At 38.2% G+C, this 21,582-nt stretch overlaps 1 protein-coding gene across 4 annotated transcripts in view; it reads right to left on the bottom strand.

Annotated features, from left to right (window-relative positions):
• ARHGEF3 (Rho guanine nucleotide exchange factor 3) overlaps nt 1-21,582 on the bottom strand; it is a 110,469-nt gene that overhangs the window by 51,062 nt on the left and 37,825 nt on the right. For 3 of the 4 annotated variants that reach the window (XM_032120339.1, XM_032120341.1, XM_032120340.1), the window contains one exon: nt 2,469-2,531. In XM_032120339.1, coding sequence (XP_031976230.1) covers nt 2,469-2,531 — 63 coding nt within the window. Of the gene's footprint in view, nt 1-2,468; nt 2,532-12,169; nt 12,263-21,582 lie in introns of those variants that run through there. The other variant, XM_032120342.1, reaches the window with a different exon arrangement.

The following is a 21,582-nucleotide window of genomic DNA, read 5'->3' as shown; positions in this document are numbered from 1 at the left end:
GAAAGGAAAAACAAAGGTTTATTTGCCATGTCCAGGAGGCTTACAAAAGTGATAGTCCTCCTTTACTGGGGGGATGATAATCTAATGGGCAGGAACACAAGTTGTGAGAAAATGTGAACTCTTCCTGCCCAACTTATTTTAATGTCAACAGCACCGAGATTTGATGGGCACACTTGAACCATCACCTGAAGCTAAAAAACCTGAGGGTGTTGTTCTGAAGTCACATGCCAGGCTCATTTTCTTTACCAAAGGCACCTTCCCTCTCCAAGTCAGTCACTATGACACTTTAAGTCTTCTGTCACAGCCAGAGGCAAACTGGCCTTAATAGCAACTCCTGCCAGTGGTGAGGGCACAGTATGTATCACGTGCTGAACAGGAAACTGTAGTATTGCAATGTAGAAGAGTTCAGGGCAAAGTAAGTTTCAGAGACACAAGAGACAATACAGTCTGTACAGCATAAACTAATCAGCACTTTCTGGTAACAGAAAAAAGGGCTTGAAGTTACCTCAAGAAAAAAAGAAAATCAACTAGTGTTGATTTTTAAATTGTACATTTAAATAATCTGATCCTTCTTCAAGATACAATGCATACCCTTCATATCCTCATGGGATATTCCCCACCCTGTTGACCTGAGTGATTCTGAAGCACTGTAAGGAAAGATTCAAACTTCTTCACCCATTCACTTCTTACCCCTATTTTGTAATACAGACTCCAGCATGCATTTAAATTGAAACTGTGGAGTTCTGCATTGATGACAGTGGGAATAGTTTTCTTAACAGCCCTTCACACATTTTATTGACAAGATCCCTCTAAAGTAGGAATTTACAAATCTTTTAATGAAAATCCGAACTCAATAGTTTTATTAGTCACGGTCTTATAGATCAGCAACAACATCTAGTAAATTACTTTATCTCTTCTCCGACTCATGTTTGTCTTGCCAATAATAATGGTTACACAGAAAAGCAGTACCAAGGAAATAATATTTTATAAATTTTAAGTGGTATTGAATAACTGCAAATGAAGGACATTGTTATTATTACTGCCGTATCTATTGCTCATCAGTAAACCACAAACCTCATTTTGCTCAGTGCTTTCTGTCTGTATTTCCGTGGGGCAAACTCAGAGCTAAGATCACATTAGATCACCCTCCTCCAGGAGTTCTTCTATTTGCAGAAACTGTTCCCTTCAAGAAGTATTTAAATCTTTAGCTATTAGCCAAAAGAGAAGCTATATTCATCCAAGTATTTCTACAGCACTATAACAGATTCTACATAAGAGAATTTTACCTAATTGTCTTAATCATAGAAAAATAAAATACACACTCTTTGCAGCAACATAAAATAGTTAAATCCAGCATTTTCCATCCCGGATCAGAGTTAAGCATCTAAAAAACTATCAGTTTGTCCAAAAATAATAATAAATAGTCAACAATTTCCAATTTTCCCTGAAGAACAACAATTCCTTTAAAGGAATAACAATTCCTTTGAAGTTGGGCCCAATGGAAGGTCTGATGGGATTAACTAACATTAAAGTATTAGCTCACAGACAAGGTCAGGCTACTGTGGGTTTATGATTTCCCAAATAGTGCTGGATTCTACCCAGCTCACTTGAAGTGCCTGCAAGAGCTTGCATTTGTCTGCAGCCATCCAGGCAGGTGAGCCCTTAAATGTAATTAATTCCTCAAAGAACAGGTATACTTCAAACCAAAATTAACATCTGATCATTAAAGAAACCACAGCACTAGGTTTGACACCTGCTAAAAAAGAAAACTGTTAAGTAGTGTTTACTCTCTATTTTTTCCATTACTTTGTCTGTCTACACTATGTGAGAGGTCTACAGAAAAGAAAAGCTGGTTCAGCAGTTGACTGTAAATAGAACACTGCAAATATTGATGAAAACACTGAACAGAAGGAATGGCAAATTTTCCCACCTCTATTTTAGTTCCATGGATTTGAAATGATAACATCAAGTGCACCTTTATGTCACAAGTTTACAGGAAAAACAACACACATTGCAGTTTGCTGCGTAATTACCCTCATTAATAGTTTGGTTCAACATCCACCCTAATCAACAGAAGGAGTTTGGTTCTTATTGCCTGCATTAACCACCACTGACAACTGAAATGCAATTTCTCATACACCCATGCAATGGTATGAAAGGTCTGCATTTAAATCCTGCATTCACAAAGCCTGTTTATCATGATAATTATTTACTAATAAGAGATTCAATGCTTTACAATAAACTGTCATTATGATATCTTTTTTTCTTTTAAAGGTTTTAATATAGAAAATGAGAGCAGTAATATAACAAACTTTTTTTTTTTCATAACAAGCAGAACAAGTTTTTCATGCTATGAAAACAATACATCTGAGAAGATGGAACAGGCTTATTTCAGAATATTCCTAACAGCCATATTTTAGTTTTAGGGGGTAGAGAGGCAGGGCAAAAAAGAAAATTAAATTACTCACACTTGTATCCAGGCTGCAGATACTGATTGTATCTTCATCTTGAGTACTCTGTTTCCGTTTTTTCTATAAAGCAAAATGAAAAGAGAGCTCAGTTTTGACGAACAGTACCAACTACCATTAGCTTGATCCTGAAAGAAGTACACATAATGATGTCATACACATAAATATATGTGTATATATGGTTAATTATCTCTCATCATCATTATAATCACCATGTATGTGAATATAAACTCTCTTTTCACAAGTTGAAAAGCTACTTATTAGCACATAGTGAATTAAATGCTGTTCCTTTTTCTGCTTCAATTAAGAAACTTAGTTCTAACTAAAAGCATAAGTAATTATTCCATCTTGGAAATTTTACTTTGGCACTTGATACGAACTTTTGTAACGAATGAGACTGTCAGGAAAAGAAATTCATGTTTTTTGCTGAAAGCCTATACTTCAGATTTTTCAAGGCCTACCTTCAGCAATCAAGTCCTATCACTAGACAGTCAATAGTGAGGATAAAAGGTGACATGTACTGCAGGAGTTACATTAACTTATGTTAGGGTTTCACTTTCCATGTCAGTGATTGCATTCTGCTCTATATTCAGGTTTTGGGTTTGCAAATGGCAAAAAGCCCTCCCTCATGTAATTTCACAGGTTCACCACAAGATTAAATCTTCATGCACTTCAAATAAGTATGAAATGTCATTTAACAGAGCTTTGCATTTTCTACCAGGCCAGAAAGATTCAGGAAATAAGAGAAGTCACAGAAGATATGATTCTTATTTATCCAGCTGTGTTGTCTTCCACTGTCAACCAGAGAAGCAGTCACACATTATTATAGCTGGGATTCATTTTCCAGTCTAGAGAAGTCAAAGATGAGCAATTAAGAATGCAAAAAACCCCAGACAGATGACATGCAGAGTTCATAGCTGATGGGATTCCCAAAGCTCAGCTAAAAGGCAGAGACTGTGCACAATGCAGGTATTTTTCATTTTAAAAAAATCTAAAAACAGTATCCCTTCCCCCGCCCCCCCCATGTCCATTCTCCCAGCTCTTGCGAAGCCTGGAGGTTTTATTTCATCAAGCCAGTGAAACAACTTTGAATCCGCTAGGTCAAGCATATGGTTTCTGAGAACTGTTTCTTTGATGAAAAAAGATAAGGAATATTTATCATAAAATCCAGATGTTTTGATTTCATACTGTTTTAAAACTAAACTCTAGGTGTTGAAATCTTTTATATTTACTCATTTGTTTTCAGCAGATCTTTGACTCATTCAAATAAAATTTTTCTTATTTTCAGAAAATAACTTCTGATACTTTTTTAACAATAATTTCAAAGTCAGCAACAGCTGTGTTTTAACATCTTTATTATCCAGAAACTGGACCATGAGTTCTGTCACCACATTACACAGTGAGAAGTGTTTTATGAAAAGCAATTCTTCACCCTTAGGCTAAGCACAATCAAATCCCCTTTACTGTTACAGTATGGATTTTTAGCAACAAGTTTAAGGACTGACTAGAACACAGAAATTTCTGAACCAGACCACACTGAGCTATGAACAGAAATATCTGAAATAATACTGACTATGTTTGCTTATCCTGTATCAGTCTTTTGTAAGGTTCGTTTTTTCCCCACAGGATAAACTAATCTGAATTACTATTCTAGGGTTAGCAAATGTGAAGTCGTTGTGAAAAACACAAAACAGGGATGAAATCTGTCAGGTCAGTACTTTGGCCAGAGGGTAACATCTCCAAAGATTCTAGTGAACATGTTGCAGACTGTTCTTCAAATCTAATTAGAATTCTGGGGACCCAAATGCATGCATCCTTTAGCTGTACTCAAAAAATCATATATTGATTCCACTTAAGTCTAGGCCAAGTCTTTACTTCACAAAAAGAAATTATAAAACTGAAAAGTACCAGCCCTCCTACACAGTGGACACAGGTTAACTAAAAATGAAGGGTGTTTGCATTTGGAATACAGCTTTCTACAAGAGAAGGATAAATTAAAATGGTGCATGGATCTGGTGTACCTGAGTCTATACTAACTGATGCTTCTGGTGCATGGATGGACAGGATGCAACTACATCCAGAGCTTGGGATGGTGTTGCTTTAAGTCTGACATCTTAGACTCGATTTCACTGGTAATGGAGTGTGACAAATGACCACACACACAACAAATAAGCAGCTCCTTTGTTAAAAAACCAATTACAAGATTCTTACTGCAGTCACACGGCTACAGATCAACACAGAAGGTGGCACTTCCAACACAGCCCAACCCTAATGAAAGTGGATTGAGACTATAAATGACATAACACGAAGTACAAGTGTACTAGGCAAGGCTACAGGATGAAAGTGAATTGAATGAGGCAGGACGTCGTTTTCTGCAGGGGGAAAGTTACACAACAACTACTTGTGGGCTTCTAACTGCTACATTCAAAGTCGGGAACTGGGTCCAAAACACAGAGGTGTTGTGGCCAAAGCAGTGGCCATGAGGACAAGCATCCACAGCAAGGCTATTCAGGTAAAGCGCAGCACAAAATTGAGTTAGCAGGAATTAAAATGCTCACATCTTATTTAGAGGCAACCTCTTTGGTTATGTAACTAAACATCGATACGCTCCCAAGGAACAAATCAACTGTTCCATCAGAACATCAACTGTGATGTACCAACCAAAAGCAATGAAAAGACAGCTAAAGTGTAGGAAAAACAATTACATAGTGAGTAAATCTGGGACAGCCTCCACAAAACAGATCTCTTGCTCTACCTCATACTTCATTGTGCTAATCAAAGGATCATTCCTCACTTTAGTTTTGATCTTCTACTTACTGAAAAGTAATACACACTCACAAAAAAATCTACATGTTATCAGGAAGCTTGCAATTATTATACTCCTTATGTTCTCTGTTAGTGGTTATGCAACACCAGTCATTTCATATAGAAATTGTTAAATATTAACCACTGCAGGCAAGAATCATGTTTTAATATTTCTGAGAGTTTCAAGGGCTATTACCATTGTATAAGGGGGAGGCAGAACTCCATGAAAAAAAAAAAAAATCCAATAATTGAGCTACCAGACCACAGATAAATTTCTTTGCCCATAAGAAGTGGATTAGAATCTAAGACTGCAGTGGATATTGTGCAGGAAGCATAAGGCGCTCATTAAATTAATCCCTGCTCATTGTGAACATCTTTTTCCCAAAGGAGTTCCAAGTCCTGTCTCAGCTGCCACAGCACAATGCAGCTGACCCCTGAATCTGCCACGTCCCACAAAATCACCCCTTAATTGTTGCTCTCCATTTTATGTTTTAACTCACGTGGCACATGAAGCAATACAAACCTCTCAACAAAGGAGCCCAGAAGCTCTGTCGGGTGTAGCAGCCTCCAGCCAAGCCCAGGGCACGGCTGGGTGAGGAAGCACTGCAGTGTCCCACAGCAAGGCAGGCTCTGCCTCACTCCAGCCCCGCTCCCTCACCGTCCCCAGCACACTTTGACACGAGGATGTCCCACTGCAGCACTGAGTGAACACAGACACAGTGGTAACTCCACACTGGGCTATGAGCAATGGACAAATGCCATCTCACCACAGAGCATCTCTTTATTAAAATTTGTACGGACATGAACCAAACTAAATTGGAAAATGTTATGATGCTGTTTGCCTTGCTGGGAAAACAGCAAAGCTTGGAATACGTCAGTAACTCTTTTTTTTTTGCACAGTATTTGGAGACCTTAAAAAATGGGTACACATCTACATGAAAATAGTAGCAAGTACACCTTCTGATAAGGAAAGTGCCTGTGTTTTCTGACTGACCACACAGGTTCATTACCTGCATCTGAACATGTACCTCTAGGCTGAAAAAGCTTTTTGTATCACAATTTTGAATCCTAATGTTTGTGATCCTTTTGTTGCCCAAAAGGCTGTGGCTACATCCACAGTTACAGAGACAGGACACTTCCTGGCCTTAACATACCAGGAAAGAGTTGCTTTCCATAATTATCTCACAGGAGATGAGGAGATAAGATATCCAATTATATATTAAAGTAATGATTTAATTAAAGGAATTAGAGTAATAAGACATTGTTATAGGAAGGCTGGATTAACATAGTCTCCATCACAGTGTTTTAATTATCAATACCACAGATTTATACTTTACCACCTGGGAGATGAAATGCAAAGATGCACAAAAATAGCTTGACAAAACCCATCCTGTGATGGCGAAGGAAATGCTTTTCAGAAGAATTGCTGACTTTTGTTAAATCATCTGTCCATTCTAAATGCTTAGAAATGTGTCTGCACACAGATTGGTATCAAAATAAAAAACATTTCAAGACAATGTATTTGCATAGGCACACCATACCCTTCAGACCTTCTTAGTCACAGACTCATTTCAAAACCAAACACTAAACAATTTAAGGCCTTTTTTTCATACAAAAATCCCTTCATTGTAATGAAATATTTTTCCCATGCCCCCAAAACAAGAAGTCCAAAACAAAGAAAAATTAGAAACCATTTAATTAGTCTGTATTTAGTGTTTTCATATGAAAATAATATTTTTTAAAACAGTCTTTCCAGAATATACATCTGAAGACACTTCTATTTAACTTTGTAAATAATGGAGACATAATATATGATTTAAATAAATGTAATTAGGTAGAAGTGCATATATATACACATACACACCACACATATAAAAATATATACAAATACATATAACAAGCGGATATATACACACATTTGTAATTTGAAATAATTCAGAAAAGGGAAAACCATTTAGCTAACAAAGTTTTGTATCGTTTTTAGTGTTGAGAAAAAGGCAGGAAGGGATTCACTGTTCTGGGCTTTATGCTCCTCTCCAGTTTATGGTACACTTCTATCAGGGACAATATCTGTATCAGACTGAGTTAAAAAACAAAACTAACAAAAGAAAATCAATTTGAAGAGATCAAATAGAGCAAAAATAAAATCAAAAGGGATTAATGTGGAAGGAGGGGAGAAAACTGATCAAGTACTCAATAAAAAGTCAAACATCACAGGCCAGGTTTAAGCCACACTCCAAAGGGTGGATTATGTCTGCATGAAAAGCAGCATTATTACATGATTTTTTTTTTCTTTTAATTTGAAAAAGCAATCAGTATCTCCTGAGCCAGCTGAGAACACCTCTACAAGGAATCTTCCCACCCAAAGCATTATGCCTTAGGAATCACAGCCGGTGTTGAGGCAGCTCGGAATAAGGCAGGAGCATAACATCACTTCTTTATAGAAAGACATCAAATCACAGCAGTAATCCAGATTTCCATGTGAATTTCTAGTCACACTGTTTTTATATAACTTTTTTTTTTTTAAATCCAGTTAGCTTATAAATTCTCTTGATGTGTAAATACTTTTTAGCAGCAACATCCACACATATGTACTGAAATACAGATGTGTACTTCTAAACACCCTTCTAATTCTTAAGTCTCTAACATATACAGAAACTGGTAAGTTCAAAAGAATATTCAGACACTACAATTCTCATTCTTTTTTCTTTGTAGTTTGTCAGTGTGTCCACACCCATCCAACCAACACGTTGATCTCTCTTCAAAAAGCCCTAAAAAGCACCACTTGCCAAGACCATATTTATTCCTTTAATGACTCCAAAAATTCCATCTGCTGTTGCTCCTGTGTTATAAGATCTGTTTCAAGTTCCCATTTCAAATCACATTCAAATGATCTCAGTTATCAAGCTCCCAGTTAGTTACACCACACAGTATAGAGGACTCAGAACAGTCCAGCAATGAGGCACAAACACTACAAAACAGATGTTAAAAGGAATGCAAAAAGAGAGGTATGATGAAAGAAAAATCTACTAACTGGACTGGAAGGAAAGTAGACAATGTTTCAATTCTCCTGTCTAATTTAAAATGTTTCCAAAAGTTTAACAGTTGACACAGCCGGCAAACAGAAAAGTTAAAACACTTCAGTTTAGTCTTCCTAATACAAGAGGAAGAAATTCTGACTAAAAGCTTCAGCATTTTTCTTAGCATTTTTCATTACTCAGTTAATGAAATATGCCTTGGATCCAGCTTAATCACTGGGCAAGAGATTAATAATCTTCTGTAAAGGTTAGTTGAATAATCACTAATTTAACATTTCCTGCCACAGGTGATGGGCTCTAACCCCACCAAGCAGAGTTCAGAAGTGGACTAGAAGAGGCAGCAGTGATGTTGCATTACCTGGCTTCAAGCCAGAATGATACTGACACTGAGAAAAAGAGTAAGCCTCACACAGAATTATACACTTTCCATCATATCACACTCCTGCTGCACTGGCATTCAAGCATCTAAAATGAAATAAAGGGAGAGATGACAAAAAAAAGGCCAAACAAAATCAAAGAACTCGAGCCTGGCTGATACAATGCACAGTTCTAGACAGTCTGTATAGCAGGAGAATGTGACATATTAATCACACAAACAGCTCTCTCTGCAATCCCCAGCAAGAAATATCTACACTTCCTGTTGAATATGGGGCTTGATTCCGAGATAACCAATTGCAATTTCACAAGAAAGTGACATTTAATTCCCTAGAGTTTAAGCACTTTCAGAAAGAGGTGGCTCTTCCACCACCTTTAGAGGTCAGCCCTCTTTTCACTTTACCACAGCCTGTCACTCACGTTCATGCCAATACCAGTGAGCCTCCCTGTTCATCTCCCACTTCCGTGGCTGTACCACTGACAAGAGTTGGTGGGATGTGGAGACAAAAACATCTTAAAGAAAGTTTCCTCAGAGCATGATGCTTTTTTTAGCTGAATGATGCATTGTACATGCTTTTGGAGACCATATTCTCAGAATAGTGAATTCTAGCACAAAATTTTTTTGAAATTCCAGAACCTGCTACACAATTCTTTATGTTATATTAGCAAAAGGAACTTGCAACCAAAAATTCTTTAGTGTTATAACAAAACTGGTTTCCGTGTACATTTCCACTGCCCTCTGCTGTTTGGAATACCAGAGACATTCCAGGTTTCATCTTCTCAAGAGTGACAAAAAATCCTAAACATTATTGCTTTTAAGGGAGAAATGGCCAGAGATGACCCCAGTGCACAGCCTGCACTGAGCCTGGGACACAGCGAGGACAGTCCAGCTTCCCACCCTGCACACATTCAGCTGGCAGGAGCCCTGGATACTGGTGTTAGGAACAGAACTTGCTTGTTCCTGGTATTCCAAAGAAAACAAACAAATGAAAAAACAGACTCTGCTCTGTTACAGCACAGTGAAAACTGCAATGGAGGTGAGGTCATCTCTGCCACTGATGGCTTTCACACTTTTTAAGCACTTCCAGGAGTCATCACATCTCTGCTGGCCAAAATGGCAGCTCCTTGCCAGCCTCCCCTGGCCACAGGCAGCAGTCTCTGCTTCTGCACTGCTTGTTGTGATGGAGATTTTCCGGTCAATGTAATGCAAAAGGAACACTGTAGTGAACAATGAAATGAAAGTAATATTCAATGTGTTTAACATTAACAACAGGAAATGGGTGTGCATGTACGGGATGCTGTAAGGACAAGGATTAGCACAGCTTTGTTTCAGCAATGGTATTTACTCTGTCTTTATTTAACCTTCTTCCTTCCCCTTTTCGGAAGACGGGGAAGAGGACCAGTAACTGGAATCTAGAAAAGATAATACACTGAAACTTTTGCAAACTTTACTGTAAAGTCCAAACCAAATTTGCTAAATAAATTACATTTATTTCTTTAACATAAGAGTTTTCTGTTGCATGAGAATTCTCAGCCAGAATTTGAACAATCCTACATAAATTATGCTTTTAATTAATACAATCAATATCTAATGATTCTAAACTCACTTAGTATATAAATAAAAAATAAGATGCAATTTAAATGAGTCCATACACTATTTGGATTCATTTTCTGTTCTTCTCTCAAATACTTTTCAGCTGGGACCTGTCAGATCCAGTTCTTTATGTCTCCAAGTAATATAATCAGTCAGCATGCAAACAATCCCTGGATTCCTTAGTCTTTGGCAAGCTGAGGTGATGAAGTTGCAGCTCCTGGCCTTGTATGTTTGTGCTGAGGGAGTTTAGCATAGGATTGGTTGTAAAAGCGAGAATAATCAAAGTTGGGGTGTTTTAATGCTCTAAGTCTATTCTTAAAGGTTTTGTGCACTTGCAGGGCACACAGGCCCTTGAACACAGAGTCACTGAATCCCTTAGGTTGGAAAATCCCTCTAAGATCACCAAGTCCAACCATTAACCCAGCACTGCCGAGCTACCACTAAATCCATGTTCCTCAGTGCCCCAACTACGTGGCTTTTAAGCACTTCCAGGAATGGTGATTCCACCACTGACCTAGACCACCCGTTCCAGTGTTTGACAATGCTTTTGGTGAAGAAATTTTCCTTAATATCCAATCTAAACCTTCCCAGGTACAACTTGAAGATGTTTCTTCTTTTCCTGTCACTTGTTACCTGGGAGAAGAGACTGAGCCCCACCTGGCTACATCTTCCTGTCAGGTGTTGTAGAGCCTTAAGGTTTCCAGATCCCTGATTTGCCTCGCACTACAGGCCCCCACCTTGATCACATATTTCGAAGAACTTCAAAGTACAGTTTTAGTCAACATATACACAAATATTTTGAAATAACTTGGCTTTCTACCTGAGAGGACACTCTCTAGTTTTCCAAGAAAGGATGCTGTAAACTGGGGCTGGAGCTGCAAAATTTGAGATCACATTTGTTCACTGGTGTCCCTAATGGGCTACTCTTATTCACATACTGACAGCCCAAAATCAAAACTCAACACAAATCATTAAGAACAACCAAGTACACTAAACGCTAACCACTGCAACATGTAAGACAGGTTGGAAAGTTTTTATACAGCAGTTTGAAATGAAAGATTCTAATTCTATACTTTGTTCTACTCTTAATGAACACAAAAATCAGGAAGCATTTATCCCCAAAATATCTAACCTGAATCTCCCTTGCTATGAAAAAAGCCCATTTATTCCTGTGCTACACTTGGCAAATACAGAAAACAAGTGCCCACCTTGCAACTGTTCACACACACTCAGAGATAAACCTATACTCACATCTGATACCAAGTTTTGTTTTTCTATACACAAGATGCACAAAATCTTTTAAACCTCCCTCAAAGGCTGTATTCTCTACAGTTATTATCTATCTTGCTACTTTTCTATCCACATCTTTCCAAAGGGCAGTGTCTGTAACAGCACCCAGTTTTCCAAGTGATACCACATCCACATGCTGCTGAGCAGAATCATTCTGCAGTGTAAACACACTGTAAATAGGATGTGTTACAGCTTTCACTTTGACAATGGAGACAATAATGCATATTGCTACAAATATTCCCCTTTAAACCCTAGCATCAGCCAAAATTCACATTTTCAGCCTAGGAGATTGAGGCAGAGATGTTTACATGGGTATGACAGAAAAGCAGAAGCAAAGACCTAAACCCATCATCCTGCAGCAACCAACGACCAATGCAGAGAGAAAAATAAACCGTCCTCCATCCCACTGGGAATAGCAGAGTATATTACCTCAACCTTTAGCAAATTTCTTTCCTTATAGAAGGAAACATTCCTGCCAAACAACATTTTGGTTTAATCAATACCTAATCTTAAATCCTGGCATGCTTGGAAAGAGTATCTGTGCAATTCCAACTTATACACAAACAATAAAAAGTTAAACCATCTCGATTCACGCTTACCTGATGATGCACAAACAAGCAGCACCACACCATGAGTTATTTTGTATTGTACTCAGATTTTAGGAGGTTCCTTAATTTTCAGCGTGACAGTGAAAAGTCTTTGCTACAAAGAAGTCCCTATGTCTGTCCTTCAGTTTTCAGCAGGAACTACTCCCCATGCAGCCACACAGTTTGCTCGCTTCCTGTCATGCAACACACTGCAGGTGTCAGAAGCTGAGGGGTCTGTAATGTCGTGTCTATCTCTGCTGTGGTTTTTCTCTCACACACTGCTTCAAAATAATATTTTAAATAGACAAAAGTGTTTTACAAACAGCCAGTAAGTGAACAGCACCAGTGTGGTGAAGGTAAAGATATACTAACAGGTTTCTAAAATAACAGGTAGGTGTTTGGGAACTTTGAGTCTCTGTAACTGAAACAGTCCATCTCCCACCTGTGCAATTCTTAAACAGCAGCAATGGGCTTTAAACTCAAGGGCAGACAACTGTCTCCAAATGTAGATGTCTCAGCAAACAAAAGAGCTGGTAGATACTGGGCAGAACTTTTAAATATTTATTTTACAGATTTTTTTTTTAAGTATTTGAACAGTTAGGGGATGTGCTTAGCAGGAGTTCTTAAACTAACGGAAGCATAATGATAAAAAATGAAGTACAGGGTGTTTTAGAATCAGCCCAGAATAAAGGAGCAAAGATAAGCATGGCAGAGCACCCCAATTGTGCATAAAAGGTCAAGTGCAGGCTTTGATTTTATCACTAGTAGTTCAATGTAACTGAAGAATTACATCTCACTCTTAATCTGTCCCTATCCTGTTCAGTCTTTTGTGGTTTGCTCAGATCTGCACAGAGCTGTTTTTGCCAGCTGCAGAATTCTGCATTCTTCCACTTGGCAAGAATGTCAAGATAAATTTAAATTTGGGGAGCAAGATAACAGCAATTCAAACTTCATCTTTAAAAAAAACAAGTCCTTAGTGAGCTGCTGCAATCTTTCTTCTGATTGAAAATTTCTGCTGAGCTTGGAGGAAGAAAATAAAAGGTGAAACTGATACCAGTGAGCAACCAGTTCCTTTGAGAAGAGGAGCCATGACATTACTGCAGACAGAAAATACTGACTGAAAGACCTTTCAGAATGCAGACATTTTAGGCCAAGACTTAAAAAACTACTTAAGTACATCCCTCTTGGTGAAGGCTATTGGCCTGTCTTCCCTGCCCAAAGGTGAGCTAAAATCCAGCCTAGCCACCTTCTTTTCAGACCCTTCCAGCAGAACATACATATAAATTCTATATATAAGCCTGAAATATTTTTCAAGCATTCTTTACTCTCTCTTTATTAACTTAAAGGTATTTCTTAAATAATCTTTTACCCCATACAGGAAACCCTAATCCTCTGCTGTCAGAATCTGGTAACACCTCACCCAGGATCAAATACAGGAGTGCAGTTTTCTCAAGTGTTATGATATCTGTAGCCCTTTATTTGCACCAAGGATGAAGTCAGGTAGGCAGGCATTTTCCAATCAGATTTCCTGGTAGCATTTGGATTTCCGTATTCCACTTCCTGGAGACCACAACATGTAAAGACTTTTAACTTGTTATGCTTCTTTATATTTGCACTTGCACTACTCCTCAGGCCATCTATAACCACCTGCCTCTGCAGCCATCAGAATTTAAGAAGCCTAAAGGCAGATACTACAGATTTCAGCTTTGTGTCAGGCTTTTTCTCACCAGTCTAATAAACAACATTTAAAGCAGTGTGGCCCCCTACCTGTATCAATCAACACATATTAATGGGATGGCACAACCTGCTTTCTACGATCTGAGGACAGAAAGCATCCTATCTGTGTTTTTTCCCTGCAGTTGCACACGCGTCACCTCCAAGGTACTCTGCACTTTGTTGACAGCAGCATCAAGGGCATCCACCTGAAAGAAAGTGCAGCTTGAACTTACTTATATTGTAAACAGCCACACAGGTACCAAGGAAGGAAATCTAAGATACCCTATCTAGATTCCAGACAGCAACTTCCTCAAAAGAATGAGGTCCAGAAATCAGAACTGACAAACTCAAAATATGTAAATATATGAAAGCTGCTCCTTTGGCCCCTGTGTAGTTACAGCACTGTTGCCCACTCCAACAAAACATAAAATGAAACGAGACAGCAGAATGAACATAGGATCGAATAAATAGCCAGAAACATCCACAAAGCTCTGGAAGGGAATTAAATATTGCTGTAACTATAGTTTTCAAGAACAGAGAATGAACACCAGCTATTCATTATTTAAATTTTTTTTAAAAATAAAATTAAAAAATCTGACAACACCAGGTCTCAGAAAGTTTCCTGCCTTAGGATTCTCACTTGTAAAATGCCCAAAGCAGCATCAAGGGCTGCATCAAGGCATAAGGCTGGAGCCTGTCAAATGTTTGTAACCAGCAGCACATGATAAGTCATTATTCAGACAGTATACAGTTTCCAGTTGCTATATCAAAAATCACACCAAAATGCGAGCAAAGCTACCTAAGCAGATTCACTGTTGCTTTCTTCTGCACAGTTCTTAAAATTATAGATATTTCAAATAGGAAAATAAATACATAAAAACCCTTCTTCCCGGGCAGTATCCTACTGCTGCAACCAGGATTTTTTACTGCACAAAGGGGAAAATACACATCTCAAGTGTTGTGAAGTTTGACCTCTCCTTCCAAGCGCTGGGAGAGATGTTCATTAGTAGCAAATTCCCTGTAAGACATCGAAATTTACCCATCCCATCTCTCATAGTACAAACCACTGTATTTGTAGTTTCTCACATATTCTCCCAGAGATAAAGATCTGAGGAACTCTAAGATAATGCTTCCCAGAATGTGAAAAAGATTGCTATGGCTTGCTGAAGACATTTAAAAGAGAATAATTTTTATTTTTGCTTCTAGGACTGTAGTAGTCCAGAAGCAAATGCCACACCAAACTGCACCAGCCACTGAGCAACTGAGGACCCTCAGGAAGTGCTGCAGTTCTCTCCATCTCCTCCCAGTATCCTTGCAGGCAGGACACGAAATCTAATCTAATCTTTTTAGGATCGGTACAGCTGCCCTCATTTCATGACCTTTTCGCAAGGCTAAAGCTCTGCTTTGGACTGGAAGTGTCTCAGAGGACACAGGGATTGTTGAAACCTATGACTGCTACTTCTGAGGATATTTAAGGCTGTGAACAACTGAAAACAGTGCTTGGAAAATAAATAAGTTTTGTAAATTCAGTGAGGAGCCTGCTGGCACAGAGATTGAAACTGTTTTCTCATTGTGCATTATGAGTGTTTTAAGAATACTAAATTTAACGCTCTCTGAAAAGCTTAACAATTTAATCACAATCTAGAAAGAGACACCACCAGTGTACAATTTTTGCATTAAGAACAATGTAATAAATATTTTTAAGTGTGCATTTTACATATCCTTAGAACATTACTGCAAATCATGTCAGAATCATATTATATACACTGCTTCATACATCTTCCATTAGAATGGGATATCCCACTTCAAAACATGTAACAGAATCCAGCAGTTACAAAGATCTGTCATCATGAATGAAATTTAAGAGCTTCAACAGGTCTGAATTTACTTTAAAAATTTTAATTTAGTATTCTTAAAGAAATATTACAGTATGTTCTTACATACGCTTGGATTGTAAATTCTTTAGAGAATGTTTATGTGATATCCAGCAAAATGGAGACCTTGTTTTCTGGTTGCTACTGTAACAATAAAATTTGTTTCCAGGCTGCAATAAATAGAAGACACCACCATACTGCTGTTGTTATGCATTTGTGACAGATTTTAAAAGATGGCCATAATTGTTAAGTGCTGTGTACATTCTAACCACAGCATTAGCTTACAAGAGGAATCTTGCTCTTATGCTTAGAAATAATTAGGATTCATTCTACAACTGAGATGTTTGAGCAAATCTGGCTGTGAAAGCACCTCTGTGTTTGGAATGAATGAGAGCCCTCCTGGAGAAACCAACAAACCACTCAAAATGCTCCTTCCAATCAGAAAGAACTCAAATTTCCTTTTCTTTTCCCATCAGCTCTAGGACTGTTTGTAAGCTGTTTCAGAAGTTCAGAACTTTTCAGGAGGTTTTCCTCCTCTCCTGGTCCTTAAAGGGATTTTGTTTAGCTTTCTGTCACAATTACAACTTGACTAACTAAATTAGAACCTGTGGAACTGCAGAGGGACTGGAAATGGAGAGGTAGATGTTAGAACAAAACTTCCAGTATGGAGGATTTCCCAACTGTCTCTGGCTATGCTTTTGAAACCTTTTCCAAATGTGTAGTCCATCTATTTACTTTTACTTAAAATTTAATCCACAGCTTTAAATAATAATACGTAAGCACCACCAAATTGGAAGTTTTACAATCAGCTTAGAATGACCAGTGAGTTTTTACAGTACAAGCACTAGGAAATAAGAGAACAGACCATCATCACAATTTGGAGAAAATGGAAAGAGCAATGTTAAAAATGGATCTTTGTAGCAGGTTGTGATAACACCAAGTTCTCCTGCAAGCATCACAACAAGTAAACAAAACAGCAATTCAAGACCATGTGTGCAGCCATTCATATCCACTGGACATTTGAAAATAAAATTGCTAACAGAAAACACTGTAGCATCAATAAAATACTAATTATAGTTCAAAATTGCTTCTAAAATGTTGGTTTCTCAGACTGAGTGGCACCAAATTCAGCTGGACAACAGCATCAGTCTGTCAACCATTACAGGTTTCTGAAACAAAGTCACAGGAAATAGTAATTTCACATCACATGTTCTCAAAGAGCAGCCACTGGTGGAGTGAGGGGAAACAAAGACAAAGAAATGGGCAGAGCTGGATCTGAGTTAAATTGAACAGGGGTCAAGTTCATCTGCTGCTCAACAAAGAAAAGAACAGTAAATGACAGCAGGAGTACAAGGTTAACACCCAGTATGATTAAAGACAGGAAATCTGCTCTATAACAGAACATCCAACTTAGCCAAAGAGGATCACAATTGGACCTATCTGCTCTATCACATGCTGCTTCTAGCTCAGTATTGTCTGTATGTGCAAAATAGCTGGCATGGAGGGTTTACAGCATATACAGAATATTTCTACTATAAATAACAAACCACACCCGGAACAAAAATAAACTTGTTACAAAGCACTTACAAAGATCCATAAAATAAAACCCTACAACAGTAACAGAATGACTATATGGAGTATTAAAGAAAAAACCAAACCAATTTTTGAAAAGATAAAATTAAATTATACAAAACCCTTCCAAAAGGGAGATGTTACACTATTTGCATTATCAGAAAAATTCAAAGTATTAATTGAATAACTGAGCTTTAGTAAGCAAAAAAAGTCATGGTGGAAAAGTCTTGCAGATACGAAAGTGTAAAAGTCTGCGAAGGTCTTTTCATGAATGCCTCAGCCAAGTGCTCCATAAGGCCCTAAATATTTTTGCCCCAAGAAACATAGAATCTAAAGTGTATTTTCTATAACTACCACATAATTAACTTGGAAGCACCTCTGTAAACTAGGTGGAAAGGTTTAATGGCTATGTACTTAACTCATAGATGACTTCAGATGTAAAAGTTGTTAAAGTTTAATAATCAGCTACTGAATTAAGTTAATTAAGTCAGTGCAAATTCCTAAGCAGTACAGCACTCTCTAGGCAGCACAAGCAGTAATAGCCCATAAAACATGCACAAGTTTGTCTGAGTCCCAAACTATTGAAATCCTGGAACACTGAAGTCTAAAGCCCAGCCCACATCATTCTCCTTTGTAACTGATTTATAAACAACTCACAGATGTCTCTCCAGCACGTTCATGATTTTTGCCACATTACTGTATGCAGAGGACCTTGTAATTTACAGTACCCATTGGTTCTACAAAGAGATATGGCCATTTATCACAGGCCTAACAACCAACACATCAACAAACCATGTTTTGCTGGAATTTCAAATACAACATTCTAGCGTGACATGACCAATCTCGCATCACACGCTGTGGGTAGAAGTGACGGTCATCAAACCATGCTGACTCAGCACATGGCTTTGGAGTAATACATTTTTTAAGTCTTACAAATTGTCTAACTGGTCACTCTGAATTGGTTTATGAATTCAGTGTATACATTAAGAATACAACAATGCTGAAGTGTTTTGAAACTGCGGATGGAATCAACTGCTATCCAGTTACGCAAATGCCACACAATGAATTCCTGATAGCATCTCTATTTGTCTGCCAATATAAACCTTGCTGTTCCAAGAGAAATTAGTCTTGTGACTAATCAACAACAGTTCTAATGGTTTGCTCAAAACCAAAACCAATAACAAGCTAAACCATTTAAAACTCCGCCCATAGATTAAGCAGGGAGACATCAAACCCAACTCTTCTACAAACAAAAATCTGTGTCCAGGGTGTCTATTTGCTACCATTTATAAGCTCCTGTCTTCTGAACTAGAAATTCTGTATTACAAAAGGATATTTGTAATGCTCCTTACATTGCTGCTACCAGTGGTGTGAAGCTTCCCTGCTCCTGCAGTGCTCCCAAGGAAGAACTGCAAGAACAGACTTACAGAATTGCTTCTCACTATTTCTGGTGTCAGGTATCAGGGGCATTCTGGTCCAGGAAAGGTCAAAGCTGGACAGCAGCATTCCAGCTCCTCCACAGAGGCAGACCAAAGGCACGTCTGAGCAGAGCCAGGCAGTAAAAGAGACGAGCCGAGACAATTAAACTCTGAAATGGAAGAGCTTGAACCCACTGTAAGAAGACAGAGGAAGAGATGTAAAAGGAGCCAGTGGCACACAGGAATTCATCATCTGTTGGAAAGCAGAAAAGGAATATGGAATTCTTCTGTTCAAAGACAAAGGGGGATGAGTCGGGTCAGGGACCAAGCATCCACCTGGCATCTCTTTAACCTGCTGCAGGTCAGAAGACACAGGACTCTGCAGAGGTAAAGGGAGGAAGCAGCAGCACCAGAGCAGCCTTGGGGAGCAGGACACCCCTGCCTCAGAGCCTGTCTATGGCGTGGGAAGGAACTGACTCCTGACTGCTGTGGCACAACAGGTACAATTATTCCACTCCCAGCTATGCTGTGACTACACAAAGTAATCACTTATAAAAACATGCTGTCAATGACATAAAGTAACCCTCCGAGGAGGAGGAGGCTGTTTAAATTGTGCCTAGGAGTATACTGAACTAACAGAAAACCACACATGTTTTTAATGCATATGGTAACTTGTATTTTTAAATCATACTGGACATACTAAGAGATAATGATATTTAAGCATATTTGATGTAGAGACATTAGTGCATAACTTCGTTTCAACAAGTATGAAAAAAGGCCTGTATGATACCACTTCTAATATGTTTCTGTTACAGGTAACATCATTGCTTAAGCAAACAACTATCAGTGGATACAGAAATTAAGTAAAACCAGGCAGAATCCAGGAGAGGTACAGAGGTGCTTTCTATGGTAGTAAATAATTATGTAATTTATGCAATTAATCATCAAGTTAAAGCCATGAAAGAACTTCTTTTCTCTCTTAGCAATTCTTATCTTTTAATCTTGAGATTCGTGCACCCTGAAAGGGATAACTGAAGTGTGCCAGTCTGCACAAAAATATACTGTTTTCTAAAAAAAAAGTGTGGAAAAGTCTGGAATTCTTCTCATTTGGCATGACGAACATATTTTCCCCCACAAACATTTGTGCAGTAAAACTAGCAAAGAAACCACATCTAAAATTGACTTTCAGCATATTAACACTTATTTATGTCAGCTTTCTCATAAATTAGATCAGCCTTCCTCACAGGTGACCACATCTGCAGCTCAGTTAGATGCTTTTGCAAAACTAGAAAGGAAACAAGAAAGGACGAAATAGGAAGAAGACTCGATGCAATAAATTATCTTCAATCTTCAGTCAACTGTGCACTAAACACATGCCTCAAACTATTTCAAGTACAAAACGTTGGTTTAGATTTCACTATTTTTAGCACTGAAGATCTTCAGCCAAATTTGTTGTGCATGGCAGGGAGGAAATAAAGAAACCATCATAATGGTTCAGATGTCTGCTCAAAGCATGCAGGAAATGATGCTCTCTTAGTGGAACAGTGGAGAGACATATCAGAGACAAGTGCAGACAAAACCAGCATCCTCTTCAGTTCTGCCTACAGCCCAACATTCTTCACTAATCAGGTAATTGATTGACTGGCAGTTTCTTCATAGTCACCTCACACATTGTCATAGCAACACCGTGTACCACTACTTCTGCAAATGTACCGATTTTATTTAAGGTTTGTTGGGTTTGTTGGGTTTTTTGGGTTTTTTTTCTAGAAAAACAATCATTTGAAGACTTCCATTTGCATATCTAAGTCTAGAAGCATATCCTGCTGGCATAAACAAAGTGAGTGCTTTTAAAGGAGCAGGAAGGGAGACAGATAAAGTAGCTGAAATCTCAAACTCTCAAGAGAGATTCTTTTTCTTCTTGAATTCAGAACTTCCTTATTTATAAAACTGACTGCTCTTACTGTGGTAAAACATAGCATACAAGCATATAATTCAAGACTGTATCAAAACTACCAAAAAACTACAGAAGCTTTAATCCTGACATCTTCTAATTGTATGTCGATGACTGTACAAATGTAATCCTCATTTGATGGAATGCTTTATGAAATGAAGCTGTTTCCCATCCTACACAGCAACATAACACATTATTTCCACAGACACTCAGAGCAGCATATTGACCTGCTCTCTCATAAGCACCAAACAGCAAGGCTGAGGAAAGCCACTTATCTGCATCAAGGTTTTAAGGGAATGGTGGCATGGAGATGAGAACAGTGAGAGTTAATGGCAATCAGAAGATAAAGCAAAAATAGAATTAATACTAATTTCTGTGCCAAGATCTGTGCTGGTGCTTTCTTTATATTCATTATTAACCTGCCTCTGAACTGCCTCATCCCTTCAGATATTTCTGTTTCTTCTCCTTACCAAGTCCCAGGCACAACTTGCTCCCCACCCACATCATCTTACAATCTCAGGGTCAGCACTTGCGAATGTTGAACTGATAAACTTGCAGTGTTATATAGATGTCTTCCTCCACTTTGTGCTTCCATCTCTCTACTTTTACACTCACTAGCTTACCTCCATTTCTATATTTTATCCATTTCCACTCTCTTTCTCTCCCAGTTCTTTCAAAGCTGTTTGCTTTCTCCACCCTGACTATCCCTCTCTCCAAGCTGCAGATTCCTCCTCTTTCCTTCTCCAATCCTATATCCAGGATAGGATTTTGCTTTTATTCCTTTTCTATATTCTGTATTTTATATTCCTTTGCTTTATTCCTCTTCTATTTTAAGTACCACATCTAACACCTAATCTCCTATGTTCTGGTCTTCCCTTCAGTGTGGGATATTCT

The sequence above is a fragment of the Corvus moneduloides genome, chromosome 11 (genome assembly GCF_009650955.1).
Source record: "Corvus moneduloides isolate bCorMon1 chromosome 11, bCorMon1.pri, whole genome shotgun sequence".
Taxonomy (NCBI): Eukaryota; Metazoa; Chordata; class Aves; order Passeriformes; family Corvidae; genus Corvus; species Corvus moneduloides.
Note: the sequence above shows the minus strand (reverse complement) of the source record. Positions and strands in the feature narration are given on the sequence as shown.